This window comes from Liolophura sinensis, chromosome 1 (genome assembly GCF_032854445.1).
Source record: "Liolophura sinensis isolate JHLJ2023 chromosome 1, CUHK_Ljap_v2, whole genome shotgun sequence".
In the NCBI taxonomy this organism is placed as follows: Eukaryota; Metazoa; Mollusca; class Polyplacophora; order Chitonida; family Chitonidae; genus Liolophura; species Liolophura sinensis.
In genome coordinates this window covers 59,434,026-59,452,107 of record NC_088295.1, presented here as the reverse complement: position 1 = coordinate 59,452,107, position 18,082 = coordinate 59,434,026, and the positions used below count along the sequence as shown (strand labels likewise).

Genomic DNA, 18,082 nt, shown 5'->3' with positions numbered 1-18,082 from the left:
GAGTAGTCTGGACGGGTTTCTCAACTGTGTTAAACAACACTCAACACCATCCAACTTTGATGAATCAGAAATGTGCATGTGTATTTTTCGTCAACAAGTTAAGCCGAGTGAAAGTAGCCAATTAGCCGGCCTGTAGAGCATGCAAAATGGCGGTGCCCAAGGCGAAAAAGAGAAAATGGTCTCACGATGAGATAGTTTCGTGGATACAGGAGTTTGGCAATAAGTGCAGCCCATAAACCCACGACACGATGCTATTGACTGCTCGTCATTGTGTCTCATGCATTGGAAAGAAAAATGGAAATTTCCGTCCAATTTATCGAAAGTTTGGTAAAACCAAAAATAAAAAAAAAAATAAAAAAAAAAACAGCTCAACACAGCTCTACACACTAGAACATTCAACAGCACTCGACTTGCTGTTGAGTCAACAAAAGTTGAACTATGTTGGACAGTCTGGGCTTAATATATATGGACAGGCGAGAAACACCATTCGCAAGAAATCATGAAACGGCAATAAAAAAATCTGTGTTTCTCGATTGTTATCGTGCCAACTCGCACTAGACACATATCTTTTCTTAATCCCTGCATTTGGCAATCAATGTACTATGGGAGGCAACTGCAACCCTGTGAACATCTAAGCAAATTGTTGAGCTACAATGTTATGGTAAAAGACCTCCTTTTTCTTTAATACGCAAATCGCTACCAATTATTGACTATCTGTGTACTATGGGTGGTCAATGCAACCCTATAATTGGCCAAAGACTTTAACCAAACTGGACATCGACAACGAGGAAAAGGTACCCCAAAGGGAAATTATGTATTCAACACTTCGAGATATAAGTACATGTATGTGTTGATTTTGGGACGGTTTTATACAATATATGCATTGGGGCCAGCCTCCTATGAGATTCTGCCTGTTCTGAAGCATATATGTATTGAAACACAAACTTTCAGACTTTTTAAAACTTGACCTTTGTGACCAACTGGTCCTACCAAACCCATTTTATGACAAAGAGAAGAAAATTCAAAGACAAAGAAACCCCCAAAAACATGTAAGCCTCATTTTAATTGAAAAGCAAACTTTGTCAGACACATTTGTTAACCTAACATCATCAATATTTTCATTTTGAAGGCAAGGAATGTGATATGACATGACTTGGTAGATGGCATCTATTGACGGCCAGTTCCTATCCTTGTATGTTATACATTTGATTCCAGATGGAGACAAGCCTTAACATATTCTTGCTTAGGCATTCATATTTTTACCTGGCAAACAAGCCTATGACATAGACAAATATACTGACTTTGGATGGCCTTTTACTTCAAAGAAAATTTAACACTCAAAGAAATATTATTTACATTAGAATAGAATAGAATACATGTATGTCAATTTCCTTCAGAGGAGGTGGGTATATGCATCAAGACATACACAAATCATCACCTTAGTGGCTGTACTGGCATTGTGATGGTCAGGATCTGAAATGTGAAACACAGCCATTACTGAATGCTGCACTGACATTTCATGTACCCAGTTTATTCATTTGATTGGTTTTGTAATCGTTGATACATTTACTGTGTATTTACTGTGTCGTTCACACTGGGATTTGAACTCTGATTTCCACAGCAGAAGCCCAGTGCTCCCAGGAAATTCCTCTGAGCTACTGCTAGTATAAGCACTAGAAAGCTGATTTCATTACACTGTTGTTTATTAGATACAGCACTCAGACAATGTTCACTTATGCAATCCAAGTTAAGTTTATGTTTGAAGTAAACAATCTTCACAATTATTCAACCACATAACCCCACTGGTGAAAAGCTGGGGAATTATTAGCAGAAAATCTTCACAATTATTCAACCACATAACCCCACTGGTGAAAAGCTGGGGAATTACTGGCAGAAAATCTTCACAATTATTCAACCACATAACCCCACTGGTGAAAAGCTGGGGAATTACTGGCAGAAAATCTTCACAATTATTCAACCACATATCCCCACTGGTGAAAAGCTGGGGAATTATTGGCAGAAAATCTTCACAATTATTCAACCACATAACCCCAATGGTGAAAAGCTAGGGAATTATTGGCAGAAAATCTTCACAATTATTCAACCACATAACCCCACTGGTGAAAAGCTAGGGAATTATTGGCAGAAAATCTTCACAATTATTCAACCACATAACCCCACTGGTGAAAAGCTAGGGAATTATTGGCAGAAAGTCTTCACAATTATTCAACCACATAACCCCACTTGTGAAAAGCTAGGGAGTTATTGGCAGAAAATCATTGGTGAGAGGCTTCTGGGTCATTACGCTGTGCTAGCGCGCTAACCGACTGAGCCACAGAGGCCCCTAATTGCATGAACACAGAATAAATAAATTTCCTAGAGCACTCAGACTGACCTTAGATTTGCGATGGAACTGCGCTCCACACTCCTCCTGAATAAGGTTATAGGGCAAGAAAATGTCCATGTGGTAGATGTCAGCTCTTGTCTGTAGAAGAATTCTGTCCTCACCAATGTCTAGTGTAAAACTGCTGGCTGCTTTCTGAATATGACAATCAAATGAGGAAAAGTTCCATCCAAAGGTTATGGGTTTATTGATGACTAGTGCCTTTCTCACATCAAGTTTTCATCCAAACCAAAGCAGTAGGTTTAAAACTGTTACAATGTAAAACATATTTTTATCCTTTCACCTCAATTATCATTTATGTTTCCATGCAGCAAATTCTGGAAACATCTTAACAAAAAGCAAAAATACATACACCATTTCTTCATTTATTTGGTAAACATTACACACCATATTCAAGATATATGGCGGTCAGTTTTATTAGTGGACATAACTAATTGCCTGGTCTAAGTGACCAGCCTTTGGCAGAGATCTTATGACTCCATGAACATCTATTATTGGGCACTGCAATTCTATGCTTACATATTTATTTATTTATCTGATTGGTGTTTTACGCCGTACTCAAGAATATTTCACTTATTCGACGGCGGCCAGCGTTATGGTGGGTGGAAACCGGGCACAGCCCGGGGGAAACCCACAAACATCTGCAGGTTGCTGACAGACCCTCCCACATATGACCGGAGAGGAAGCCAGCAGGAGCTGGACTTGAACTCACAGCGACCGCATTGGTGAGAGACTCACTAGCGCACTAACCAACTGAGCCACGGAGGCCCCCCTATGCCGACATAAGCCATAGAGAAAGATTCCTTTAGAATGGTTCATACCACTTTTGGGAGATGAATTTCAGCTACCAGGAACTCAGGATGGCCTTCTGGTGGATCCTGTAAGATGGTGTACTTTGGCGTGGGAGCTCTGAAAAGTCAATGTAAATGTTAATGGAAATAATGAATTTTTTGTTACGAGAACAGTGAAGCTTTTCCTTGTGCCCTGACTAGCACAACTAATAAGGCACAATCTTAATTGGTGAGCTCAAAATAAAGTTACGAGATATATCCCCTAGGAGATAAAGTTAACAGTTGATGAGGAACGCATGTAAAATTAAAGTGTTGATATACTGTACTGAATACATTTGATAACGACCAATCATTTCCTGTGTGAGAATAATTTCAAAATCATGCTGAAAATGCAATCATTTTTTTTGAAAGTTTTATATACAACTGAACTCCCAGACACTCACTTAGACGTCTTAACAGCTGGTGAGTTGGAATCTGTGGATTTCTGGCTGGAAATTTCTGTTATCAATGGTTTTTTTCCTTGAGTTGCAGGAGGTCCACTTGGTCTGAACATAAAACATTAGACACATCAATCATCAGGACAGTAAGAATGACAGAATTAATAGAAACATTCTGATTATAATGTCACAGATATCAATCTGATCGACATATGATTCACAAGACATTGCTGTCCATGTGACAAGAAATTAAAAAGATTTTTTAAATTTTTTTATTTATTTCTTTCATTTGTCTTTAATGACATACTCTAGATTTTTTCACAAATATATGAACCCAGTCCGTTTTATGGGTGGAGGAAACTGAAGTGACAGGAGGAAACCACTGACCTTCTTAAGAATTTTCAATGTATGAATATAATAAACTAAAACAGCAAGTTTCAGCTCACTGTCATGAGCTTGCAAACAAGTCCTCAAAGTTGCATTTTCAGGCCTCAAGTTTTTCCTGCATGAAATGAATGAATAAATGAATGACTGGGGCTTAACGTCAAATTTGGCAGTGTTAAGCTATATCATGATGATGCATGAAAATTAAAGCCATGAAATGATTCACTTCATGTCCTAAAAGTCTAAATACATCCTATAAATTGTGCAATTTACTCAAAACATGTCAAACTCTGAAAAGCAATGAATAGAAATATGCTTAAAAGTTGAAAAAGAAGATTTCTGTGCAAAAGCAAAACACGTTACCCTCAGAATAACGTTTATTGCTTAAATTTTTCTCTTAGAGTTTTTGGAAAAGTAAAGACATAAATATGTTGGACTAATGTAAATCTTCAACCTTTTCAACCACTACAAGGATTTTTAGGCGGAAATGCATACAATTATTACGAAAATGACTCTAAAAATGATATGTTTGTGTTATTTAAGATGCAATCTTCACAAAACTGTGCAAATCATTTTTCTACAGCCCATAATTCTCTCAGAGTGCTTCACAATACTGGTTGCAGAGGCCGTTGAAAAGGTTTAGGAATTAGGGTAAGACCAATTATTCCTGCTACAATTACATGTATGTTGGCTAAAAAACGCAGATCCCTGTCCCAAAAATTAGGGCAATTAGGGCAATGGCTATGTAAGGCATGTAATGGTATGTATGTAGCTCACTTCTAAAATTTCTTTTCCACATCCTTTTTCATGACAGAAAGACACTGACAGACTAACTGGGTGATATCTTAATGGAGATTCAGGAGACAAGGACCTTAATAAAAAACTAACTGCATGTACAATATACGTGTGCAGCCCAACCCATTAAATATGGACTTCAAATCAAACACTATAAACACAGTAATGTGTCTCTGCTGAGTGACCCAGTTTATTTATATATTTATTTATCTGATTGGTGTTTTATGCTGTACTCAAGAATATTTCACTTATACAACGACGGCCAGAGTTATGGTGGGAGGAAACGGGGCAGATCCTGGGGGAAACCCATGACCGTCTGCAAGTTGCTTGCAGACCTTCCCCACGTACGGCCAGAGAGGGAGCCAGCATGAGCTGGATTTGAACTCACAGCGAACGCATTGGTGAGAGGCTCATGGGTCATTATGACGCACTGGCATGCTAACCCCCTTCAACCACGGAGGCCCCTGTGGAACTCAGATTTGTTGCATATCTCAGATTCCCTGCTAGACCTAGTTGGTTATCTGGTCATTCGTTCAGACACACTCATCAACACGTCGCTGTGTTACCAATGATAAAGGGCTGTACTGGTCACAATATTTACACACAAGAGCTGCAGGGAGCACTTGATTTATTTACTTGTCGATTGGTGTTTTACTCCACACTCAAGAATATTTTATTTATACCACGGCAGCCGTCATATGGTGGGAGGAAACCAGGCAGAGCCCAAAGGGTCACAGTAACTGCACTGGTGAGAGGTTCCTAGGTCAATATGCTGTGCTGCAAGGAACACTTGACTCCATTGCTATGTGACCATGCACGCTAACCATAAACATATGATAACATCAGATTACAATAACGTACCCTCAAAATCAAAAGTAAAAGTTTGGAATCTGTGTGAACTTGTTATTATTGTTATAATGTATAAATTCTTTAAACACACACATATACTGAAAAACACATTTTAAATACTGAACATCAAATACGAAACGTAAAAACAGATTGGCTTATATATGCATTTTCACCATTCTCAGTCAGCGCCAGAACTAAATTTTTTGAAGGAAACTTCAAAATGCAATTCTGACAAATTGTTACTGTACATGTAGACAGACAATTCATCTTGTGTGTGGAAAGTTTAGCCATACAGTTATAAATGTACAAGTAACATGTAGAAAGCATAAGTTTGTCACAACATTACAAAATATGCACGTTAATATTTGAAACATTGCATCCACTCATGCTTTACTTTACATATAAACAGAACGATGTCAAATTTAAAGATAAAAAGTAGACAAATAGTACACTAATGTCCCTCATCCGTGGGATAGTCAATTAGCGCGCCAGGGCAGCGTAATGGACCAGTAGCCTTCCACCAATGCGATCGCTGTGAGTTCAAGTCCAGCTCATGCTGGCTTCCTCTCTGGCTGTAAGTGGGAAGGCCTAGCTGCAACCTGCTGATTGTCATGGGTTTCCCACCGTGCTATGCCCGGTTCCCACCCACCATAAAGCTGGCTGCCGTCGTATAAGTGAAATATTCTTGAGTATGGCGTAAAACACCAATCAAATACATAAATAATGTCCCTCAAATTAGAGCTGAAAAGCTTTTACTTATAACAACATGATGGCTTGTCTTTGAAGAGTGATATTTGTAAGGTTTAACTTCTGTGCAGTGGGAATGTAGGTCAGAATCATGTTCACCTGATAAAAGTTTAAAAACACTGCCCTGGCAGGCTATGCCTGTTTATAGTGAGGGTTTACTGGCCCACCCTTAAAACATACTTCACATCCAAACCATGTTAGAATAATATGATCCGTTAATAGGGAAATTCATATTTTTTGTATTGGCTGATGAAAAGAAAGGGATTTTAACGAAATTAACAGTAAGAAAAACAAAAAAGAAATACCACCAAAAGTGTAATAAAAACTGCAGAGCCCTTTGGTGGAGGGTCGCTCAAATTCACCCAAAGAACTGTAGTGAAGGATATATACTGTTTAACAACTTAGGGCAATCAAACAAATGAACACCAACAAATAATATGATTCTAGAGCAATAAACAGACAATACAAATTAATAAGAAAGAGAGTACAATTTTCCAACTACATATCGTTGAAATATACCGCAGAACATTGTAAGAAATCTAACATCTTTCAGACATGTTCAGATTTGTACCTCAGTATTTACTTTGTAAAATCTACATCTGTTGATAAGAAGTGTGCTGAGGGACAGCTTTGAGATGAAACTATGAAACCAAAAGAGAGAGGAGTTAAAGGATAAGAAGTGTGCTGAGGGACAGCTTTGGGATGAAACTATGAAACCAAGTGAGAAAGGAGTTAAAGGATAAGAAGTGTGCTGAAGGACAGCTTTGAGATGAAACTATGAAACCAAGTGAGAGAGGAGTTAAAGGATAAGAAGTGTGCTGAGGGACAGCTTTGGGATGAAACTATGAAACCGAGTGAGAGAGGAGTTAAAGGATAAGAAGTGTGCTGAAGGACAGCTTTGAGATGAAACTATGAAACCAAGTGAGAGAGGAGTTAAAGGATAAGAAGTGTGATGAGGGACAGCTTTGGGATGAAACTATGAAACCAAGTGAGAGAGGAGTTAAAGGATAAGAAGTGTGCTGAGGGACAGCTTTGGGATGAAACTATGAAACCAAGTGAGAGAGGAGTTAAAGGATAAGAAGTGTGCTGAGGGAAAGCTTTGGGATGAAACTATGAAACCAAGTGAGAGAGGAGTTAAAGGATAAGAAGTGTGCTGAAGGACAGCTTTGAGATGAAACTATGAAACCAAGTGAGAGAGGAGTTAAAGGATAAGAAGTGTGATGAGGGACAGCTTTGGGATGAAACTATGAAACCAAGTGAGAGAGGAGTTAAAGGATAAGAAGTGTGCGGAGGGACAGCTTTGGGATGAAACTATGAAACCAAGTGAGAGAGGAGTTAAAGGATAAGAAGTGTGCTGAAGGACAGCTTTGGGATGAAACTATGAAACCAAGTGAGAGAGGAGTTAAAGAATAAGAAGTGTGCTGAGGGACAGCTTTGGGATGAAACTATGAAACCAAGTGAGAGAGGAGTTAAAGGATAAGAAGTGTGCTGAGAGACAGCTTTGGGATGAAACTATGAAACCAAGTGAGAGAGGAGTTAAAGGATAAGAAGTGTGCGGAGGGACAGCTTTGGGATGAAACTATGAAACCAAGTGAGAGAGGAGTTAAAGGATAAGAGGTGTGCTGAGGGACAGCTTTGGGATGAAACTATGACACCAAGTGAGAGAGGAGTTAAAGGATAAGAAGAAAAAAAACTATGAAGACAGACATTCTGAGAGTCACTGAAATTTCATGATAACTAGATAACATCAAACACTGCTTATGAACAAAGTAAGTTACAAAATATGCAAATGTACTTACCCATCCATTTCCATTATGAAGGGCTTGGATTCTTTGCGGACATTCTGTTCTGTTAGTGTCCCCATGAATTTCTTGTTTTTCAGAATAACCCATTCTGGTGATATAAATTATATTTTAATCAGCGACAGCGAAATGCTGTAAAACTTACGAGTACAGAAGTGCTATTCCAGCTCATCAGACGAGGGTACAGGGGCCGTCTATGCCCTGGAAGCCCTTGTTATTTATATTGCTGGACACGCAATTTAGGCAATTTCTGGTGAAAAAAAATCGTTAAAAATTATGGATAAACTGCATGATGTCCTATATTTAATAAGTATTTTTATTCAAACTGCTCAGCTGACAACATTATTGTAGGGGTGGTTAGCCCCCTGCCTACCCCCCCCCCCCTCCCCTCCTCCACACATGGCCCGATCATGGTTTTCCAGAAACAATGTCATTGTTGATCTGGCTAGGAACAGTGAACACAGCAATCAGAGAAAGCACCTGGGCTTAAACATGGCCTTTCAATAATTTTACTGTATTTTATAACAGAAAACAGAAAAAACATCCCTTGTATGCAAGAAAGATAAAGGAGCAAAATTTTATTTCTTCAGCTGTAATAAATTCAGAGAAAAAAATGATGTCATATGATTTAATTAATTTTAAGCATTGTCCAGTGAGATGCCGTCTTCTCATCAATCCTTGGCATCCCTAATGAATTCTGCACTGACTCTTGACATTGGTTACTTAGAAACTGCTTACTAAACGTTAAAACGAACGACCAAAATTTTATTTGGGGACATAAATGTGGTTTGGGAAAAGACGGTATGCTACTGTCTGGCATAATTTGTGATACCATCGTTAAATATTACACAACTTGTAAATCAACTAATTTTGTGTCTGTGATGGTAGGTAAATGGCTGTGTGAAATGGCCCTTTGGCTATGTGTAACTAAATGGTTGTAAACTATCTCCAAATGATGTCTAAAGCAGTAGTTCTGTGTTATCTGTGTTATACGCCACTTCATGGAGTGAATGGGTAAAGTCTATGTCATAGCTTAGACCACGCAATCTGATAGTAACGTGTTTGATTGGATAAAATTCACAAGATGGCTGCCTAGATTCACACCAGCAGTGCAGTGATGTCATTTTGTTCTACATGTTATTTGGTGAAATCTCATTAAATTAATAAAGTATGATACTTTTCGAAAGCTTGAGTACCCTGCTTTCCACTGAAATATGTTTTAACCGGGTGCTGTCTTGTCCTTTAATTTATTTATTCATTTATTTGATTGGTGTTTTACGCCATACTCAAGAATATTTCACTTACAGGACAGCACCCAACATTATGGTGGGATGAAACTGAGCAGAGTCCATGGGGAAACTCACAACCATCTGCAGGTTGCTGCCAGACCTTCCCACGGGCGTCCGGAGAGGAAGCCACCATGAGCTGGATTTAAACTCACAGTGACCACAATGATGAAAGGCTCCTGGGTCATTATGCCGTGCTAGCAGGATTTAATGTATCCTTTAAAGATGTGAAGTAAAGAAATATTATCATCACCTCCCATAAGGTTTTTCTAAATGTATATTGTTTACAGTCTCATGCTTGACCCACTTACCTTTGGATATTGTCGTCTGGAATTTACTTTCAAGTCCTTCAAAACTTATAGTGATGAAAAATGTTTTGAAGAGCTCACTTTTCTCCATCTTTGCTAAAAATTTGGTGTTGACGATGACATCGTAGGCTGTGCAGCCTTTACCACCTGAAAGTAACATGAGGAAATATAGACAAGCTAAGGAAATACAGACAAACTAAGGAAATATAGACAAGCTGAGGAAATATAGACAAGCTAAGGAAATATAGACAAGCTGAGGAAATATAGACAAGCTGAGGAAATATAGACAAGCTAAGGAAATATAGACAAGCTGAGGAAATATAGACAAGCTGAGGAAATATAGACAACCTAAGGAAATATAGACAAGCTGAGGAAATCTGGCTGAGTATACAGATTTAAGAAACGTGGCTGAGTATACAGGCCAAGTAGACATGCTAAGGAACATGGCTGGGTAGACAGGCTGATCAGACATATTGAAAAACCTGGCTGAGAGGGCAGCCAGAGTAGACATGCTCAGGAACCTGGCTCAGTAAAAATGCTAAGGAACATGCATAGACAGGCTGAGATAACCTGGCCGAGTAGACATGCCAAGGAACCTTGCTGTACAGACAGGCAGAAAAGACATGCTACAGAAGCTGGCTGAGTAGACAGGCTGCAGAAACCTTGCTTGACTAGACATACTGAGGAACCTGTCTGAGCAGATAGCTTATCTGACATGCTGAGAAACCTTGCTGAGTAGATATGCTAAGGAACATGTCTAGATAGTCTGATGAAACCTGGCTAATTAAACAGGCTGGGAAACGTGGCTGACCAAGACTTCTTCTTCCATCTAATATGAAGAAACAAGGACAGACTTACTCTTTTCCCTAGCCTTGGGAATCATGGCTGAGTAGACAGGCAGAAGACAGACTTACTCTTTCCTCTAACCTTGGGAAGCATGGCTGGCTAGACAGGCAGAGGACAGATGCTTTTCTCTAACCTTAGGAAGCATGACTGACTAGACAGGCAGAGGACAGACTTACTCTTTCCTCTAACCTTAGGAAACATGGTTGACTAGACAGGCAGAGGATAGACTTACTCTTTCCTCTACCCTTAGGAAACATGGTTGACTAGACAGGCAGAGGATAGGCTTACTCTTTCCTCTAACCTTGGGAAACATGGCTGACTAGACAGGCAGAGGACAGACTTATGCTTTCCTCTAACCTTAGGAAACATGGTTGACTAGACAGGCAGAGGATAGACTTACTCTTTCCTCTACCCTTAGGAAACATGGTTGACTAGACAGGCAGAGGATAGGCTTACTCTTTCCTCTAACCTTGGGAAACATGGTTGACTAGACAGGCAGAGGACAGACTTATGCTTTCCTCTAACCTTAGGAAACATGATTGACTAGACAGGCAGAGGACAGACTTACTCTCACCTCTAACCTTGGGAAACATATGGTTGACCACACAGACAGACAGACTGACTTACTATTTACTCTATTAAATGGAAAATAAAATGCTGTTAAATACATTTACAAATGATTGAAAATAATGGTATCTGGCAACTGAAAGACTTGGTATCTGGCATGAACGTTCTGTCTTTTTTTTTTGTCTTTTTTCGTTTCTGGTACCTTTGTCCATTTCCACATGTGGTTCTCCTAAGCTCATTGGTATGCGAAAATCTGTGGGGTCTTCTGATTCCAAAACTTTGATCAATTCCTCATCTGTCAAGTCCTTAGGTTCTGGAACCTGACAGATAACAAAATTAGCATATTCAACATTCTGGGGTAGGATAACTGTTGTACAGAGCAAAGTGTTATACTTCCAAACTGATCAACTATGATCAGCAAATTCAGAAAAGCATAAATAAATCAATACTTATAGATATATTTTACATTTATAAACAATATTATATTTATATGTGCTGGTACTGTATTTCACCCAAATTTTAGCTTTTTTAAAGTGACACATTTTGCTTGATTTTTATTGATACCTAGGGCAAGTTACAATATTTTTGTGAAGTTTTATTAATTTTTTATCAGCAAAAAAATTATTTTATTTTTGTTTTCATGTTGGCATCAAATCAATCAATTTAAGGCCTTTCTGGACGTGTATATTTGCAGACCATTTTATTTTCTTCAGGTGAAATACACTATTTAATAATAAAAATCTCTGGTTACATCTGAGATAATTTTGCATTCATTATATTACATGTAATAATCATCTGAGATTAACAAAAGATAGATTTGTGTTTTGTGCCAGAATCCTGTCACATGGGTGTAGGATTAACATTACTGTTCATGATAAGCCTCCTTGATGACCACATGTCTTTTCAAATGCATACTGCAAGTAAGGCTGGAGAACAGTGGACTCGAGGGAATCTTTCACTTCATGCCTTTAAAGTGAACATAAAGTCAGCCACTAAAGCTGAATTAATTAATAAAGTAATATTCCAGAAACATTCTAAAAATATCATAAAAATTCTAAACTGCTTATCAATAAAATAAATAGCAAACAATCGTCAGTACCTAGACATTTATTTGGTGATGCCATTTTGCCATGTTATAGCTATCTAGAATGATGTCACAAAACCTAGCAGCTCTCCTGTATCATCAGTATTAAACAACGTGACAATAAGACAGTACAAACAAAAATGCCTGATATCCAAGAAAAGAGTATCTGCTCTGTTCCATTTTCAAAGGGCCAATGTTTCTTTTGTTTGGCGCTTGGTGAGGGCGACGTTCGTGGACAAAAGCGTCGTGTTTTAGCGGTCTGACTTGTCCTTGTCCTGCACAGGGGTAAGCATTTGGACTAGCTGGCTGTGCCGGCTTCAGGGAATTTATCGAACATAGCAGGACCTTCTGATTAATAACAAACCCTTTCATTCAGATTTTGGGAAGACATTTCGTAATAAAACTGGCTTTGCTAAGGAAAAATAATGCAAAGTCACAATATTTTTCTTCAAGCAATCTCTCGAGGCAGTTTTCTTGCAAGCTCATCACTGCTGTAGTACCGTGCCCAACATGTACACATAGTGACATGGGCAGCCGCTCTCAGTTCCCTGCTCATAAATGCGTGGTCCAAAATACTTCAGTTGAACACTTAGACTAAGTGCATCATTGGAATTTATTTATCTGTCTATCCACTATAAGAAACCACACTGACAATCAAGAGCAAAGAGGTTTTTTGACAATTACCACATGACACTTTCAGCGGTAGTGATTGGTCAGGGCTTATAATTCATAAGGGCTTTTACAACATGGCTACTTGGGATGAATTGTCCGTCAGTACATATCCCCAATGTTGAGCTTCATCTTCTCGGCTTTCAAAACTTCATGGAATTTTTTACATGTTTCTGGGATCACTGTGTGTTATATCAATTTTTCCATGTATATATAGTGGCAGACTTAATGTTCACTTTAAAAAACACCTGGGGGCCTCCTTGGGAGTTCAAGTCCAGTTTATGCTGGCTTCCTCTCTGGCCATAAATGGGAAGGTCTTCCAGTAACCTGCTAATGGTTGTGCGTTTCCACCAGGCAGTGCCCAGTTTCCTTCCAACATAATGCTAGCCACCGTCACATAAGTGAACTATTCTTAACTACAGCGTGACAAAAACAATCAAATAAATACGTAAAAAAAACACCTGCTGATATTCTTGTATCAATTCTTGCTTTCTCAAATGATTTATATTTATTTCTGGATAACATGAATGAGTTGACATAGATGTTCATGTACTTACATTGCTTGCATGACAAACGTTGACAAAGACTTTTTCTCCCTTGTCATTTTTGGTCTTGATGCAAAACCCTGAAATGAACCCATCATATGAATACATTTAACCTAATTCCTTGATCTTTACGCACATGAAAGAGCAACTTTCAGCGCAATTTATGCATGTTTTTGGTTCCGTTCTGGAGACAGAACTACACTGGCCAATTTCAGGACTTCACATAAAGATTAATTTTATCAGTCTACACAGAATAATTCCCTTTGAATTTGCTTGAATTAACATCCTATGAACGTGCCAAAAGGTTGAACAATTCCAGAATACATATTATAATGTCTATCACCACAATTTAAAAACAAGGCAATGAGAGAATCCCACCAGCTTGCCTGCTACAGCAGTCAACTAGATGATGGATTCAGAATAAAGATAAAAGTTTTAAAGTGTTGTGGTGGTAAAGACGCCACTGTGGGGGGTCCATGCACAAAATTGAGGCAGTGGTCCCTGATATGCAAATTGTGAACTGCATGCGGCAATCCACGAACAATTCCAATGCTGTCAATGGCTGAGCAAATGTTGAGCTATGGTAGTGAAAAAACTTCACTGTGGGGTATCTGAGTACCAGTTCACTGGAGTGGTCTTTAATATGGAAATCGCTTCCCATGATTGGCTATCTGTGTCCTATGGGTCACCACTGCAGCCCTCTAACTGGCTGAGCAAACACTCAGGTGACAACAGTCACTGTCTGCGTGGATGGTTTAAATATCCCGTCACAGTGTAGAAAGGCAACTGCAATGGCCAGTGTCACAGCCTCCCAGTACTCATACAGATGTGGAAAGCTCTCCACAGATATTGTGTATACCAGATAAACCAGATAAACTGGTATACACCAAGGTAAATTCTTACACTCTACAAATCTGGTAAAGTAGCTAGAGAGACAAAAAGTTTATATAGGTAAGTGATGGTAGGAAGGCTGGTAGAAATCTGTGTTTAGAGAAGAACAAAATGAAGTCAATCTGAACGTGTGCATGATGTCCACAAAACAGGAAAATGATAAAATGACCAGAGGAACCCAATACCCTTCATTTTCTCCTACATGTAAGTAGGCATGTGCATAAAAATTGTAGCCTTATATGAAACTTTTCCTGATTACAAAAATGGTAAATCTAGAGAAGTCCATAAAGCCCATACATGTCAAGTCAAAGAAACCCTGTATACAAGAAATTGTTGTCCTGCATAGAGGCTTAATTTCTAGAGAATGCGTTTACTGCAGAAAACAAATTGAAGTTTATATAACTTGTGAATTTTTGAGTTAAAAATCTATCAATGAAAATCATTAAAAAACATTCACAAAGGCTATAAAACTAAAACCAGTAAAATAGTTCAACCTTCCATCAGTAGGTCCTTTGTAGATGTACACAGACAGAAAAGAAATGTAAAAAAAAACACAAACAAAACATAACTTTCTATCTAACCTTCTATGTTGAAGATCCAAATACGATTGCCATTATACAGGAGCTAAAAAAACACCTTAACCTGCCATTTGAGAATGCGCCTTTACACACCACACTTTAAAATTTGGAGCTAAAAAAAGCTTACCCTTCAATCCCTGTGTGATAGCCCAAAATACAAGAGCTAAAAAAGCTTAACCTGCCATCTGAGAATGTGCATTTACACACCATACCTTGGATTAGGGAGCAAAAAAAGCCTTAACTTTCAATCAATGTATGAGAGCCCATTATACATGTACAGGAGCTAAAAGTAAAAGCCTAACCTTCAATCCATGCATGAGATTCTATTATACAGAAGCTAAAAAAAAAAAGCTTAACCTGACACCGACACATTCCCCCTCTCACAATACCTTGTCTTACTTAGTACAGGTGAACTAAAAAAACGGGGAAAAAAATGATGTAATATTCATGAATAGAAGTTACTGGTATCTATAATTTCTATTAAATTTATTAATTCATAAATTCATACCTACTTGCTGTAACATATAATTATCTACCACTGACCAGTTTTTTTCCTGAATTCTGTGTCAAGATGACCTTTGTAAAAAAATTAAATCTGGCTAAATCAATAACTTTATTTCCTTGTTTTCTTTGAGTTAATCGTTAATATTATTTCAGTCACTGAGATCTCCGTGGATGAGTGGTTAACTTGCTAGAACAGCAAAATGACTCTAGAGCCACTCATCAGTGAAGTCGCTGTGAGGAAATCCAGCTCATGTTGGCTTCCTCTTCGAAGGTCTTCCATCAATCTTCAGATGCTGTGGGTTCACATGGCCTCTGTTTGGTTTACTCCCACCATGATGCCAGCTGCTGTTGTGATGAAATATTCTTGAGTTCGGCACAAAGCACAAGTCAAATCAATAAATAAGATTAACTCGAACAAATGGACAACGTTACTTGGCCTATCATATGTGTTCTGTTCCAAGCCAAGAAGTACACAAATTGGTACCTGCTGGACATACTTGACATGGGTTTGAACTTAGACCATGGCATCCATTGATAAAACCCGAACCCCTTGAACACCAAATTGCTGTCAATGTTAAGGAAGCATGACGTCACAAGTAACCTCAAGCCTTAATTTGATACAGCCATTAATACCTGGTTTTGGAACAACTGAGTTGTAGGTTCGCTCTGGCACTTTACCCATCTGTTCATCTGCAGCCTGTGTAAAAAAAAAAAATATACAAATATTTATATGAGCTAATGATAACCTTGAATCTGAATGGGTTGTTATTTGTTTCACTGGCAATTTAACAGCATGATATAAGAAATCAGTTCTTATTTAATTCACAAATGGACTTTACTTCACAAACTCTGCTTACCCTGAATGACCGTAAATTTTGTCCATGACTAACTTGCCCATTCTACTGGAAAATTTTAAGTTTCGGCACCGATAATAATATTTTGTGACATTTATTTGCCTCTAGCAATGCATTTTTGTGGGCAAAATTTTAGGTCATTTAGGGTACATACAGGCACTTATGTTTTCCACGAGTGTTTCATTTTGTGTTTTCAATGTCCAGTTTCTGTGAACATAAGCCGTGATAAGTGGTGCATAAATTTGTTATATATGGGTATATAGGGGTGTTATACACCACATATCACTCACTGTGGTTAACAAGTTCAGATTATATCAATGAGACAAGCATTCAGTGCTCAGTGATTTGTACTACCAAAGCAAACACAACTACATGTACAAGCACGATTCCAACTCCTTTAGCTTTTACACAGAAATGACATGCACCTTTCCCACCTCAGAGGCTCTTGAAATTTGCATATTACATGCAAGTCCAAATGTGCACACTTTCTGACAAATGTCACAAATGGGTACCCTTTATAACGATCCTTTCCTTTGTCATAAGGTCCAGTCTAAACTAATGGGTGGATCTTGAATTTGGTATCATCTTGTATGTCAACTGAAGACTAAGTAAATCTCCTTTCAACCAATATGATTTCAGAAGTTGTCAACAGAGTGTTCCACAGTGTGTCAGAACCACAGTGTGGAGAATTGATTGCTGACTACAAATTATTTTGCTTTCATCTGAAGCAATGTAAATGTTGTGCGGTATTAATTCAGCCTGAACAGAAAATACAAGTTATTACTTATTATTGCAGTTACATGTACTTCCCCAAAACACAGAAACTACCCACCACAGCACTATACCATATTTGTCCTCACCAGTTTGGCTCTTTTCAAAAGCCTATGTGATTCTGACATGAAAGTCTCCTATTCAAAATATTAACTAATAAACCCTGCCCAGTGGTGGCAGTGTGGTGGGTGCGGAAAGCAGGTCTTTCAGTTAGTATTTTTTGTTTGCACGAGACTTGTTCAATAACAAAGACAATCAGCCTGACCCTTCGTTGAATACGAAATTAACCCTGTAAGCATCGAGACTCCAATGACGCTAGTCCAGTATAAAAAATAGGGTTGCAGTCTTGGAGTTGAAAATATACCAAACCTAACCTCAGAGCAATCTTGGACTAGATTTTCTCTATCAATACCACAACTGTGGATGGAGTGAAATATCCTTGCGACTCAAGTTGAGTACAGTACATCTTTAAAACTATCGGCTTTGTAAAGCTAATTTCATCAAAGTGATATTAATTCATTGAGGAATCTGATTTTCAAAATGAACACCTAATATGGGTCAGCGGCTAACAAATGCAGCAGCCATGTCTTTACGACAGCTCAAAAGAAAATAGGGACTATGTTAAAATTAAATGACGACACGCGAGAAAACAATATTACTGTGTTGTTGCTGTTGTTGTTGTTGTACACTTGGGTAGGCGTAATTACTTCTTGTCGGTAATTTCGACGCAGGACAAAATTGGTCTCTTACCGCATTTAACAGCAGTTTACTAAACAACTCCTGTGTTTCCTGGTCAGCACCATCTAAAAAGTTAGGGTTCATGTTTTTCATATCAAATCTTAGATAGTATTTCTGCTTGGAAAGTTCAAGTAAATTTTGACAGGTACCCACATGTCGATTTCTACTTCCGGATCATTTGAGGTCACAGCCCACTTTTCAACCAATCAAAGTAGGAGTTATCAAGCCCCGC

At 38.4% G+C, this 18,082-nt stretch overlaps 1 protein-coding gene across 1 annotated transcript; it reads right to left on the bottom strand.

Annotated features, from left to right (window-relative positions):
• Window positions 1–1,044: 1,044 nt before the first annotated feature.
• Window positions 1,045–17,996, bottom strand: LOC135480261 (PIH1 domain-containing protein 1-like). The gene is made up of 10 exons (XM_064760054.1): window positions 17,863–17,996; window positions 16,121–16,184; window positions 13,527–13,594; window positions 11,419–11,536; window positions 9,807–9,950; window positions 8,207–8,300; window positions 3,639–3,740; window positions 3,226–3,313; window positions 2,396–2,539; window positions 1,045–1,473 (listed from the first exon to the last, which is right to left on the bottom strand). Exons 1-10 carry the CDS (start codon window positions 17,941–17,943, stop codon window positions 1,435–1,437), a joined length of 942 nt encoding a protein of 313 aa, XP_064616124.1. The 5' UTR covers window positions 17,944–17,996; the 3' UTR covers window positions 1,045–1,434.
• Window positions 17,997–18,082: the final 86 nt, after the last annotated feature.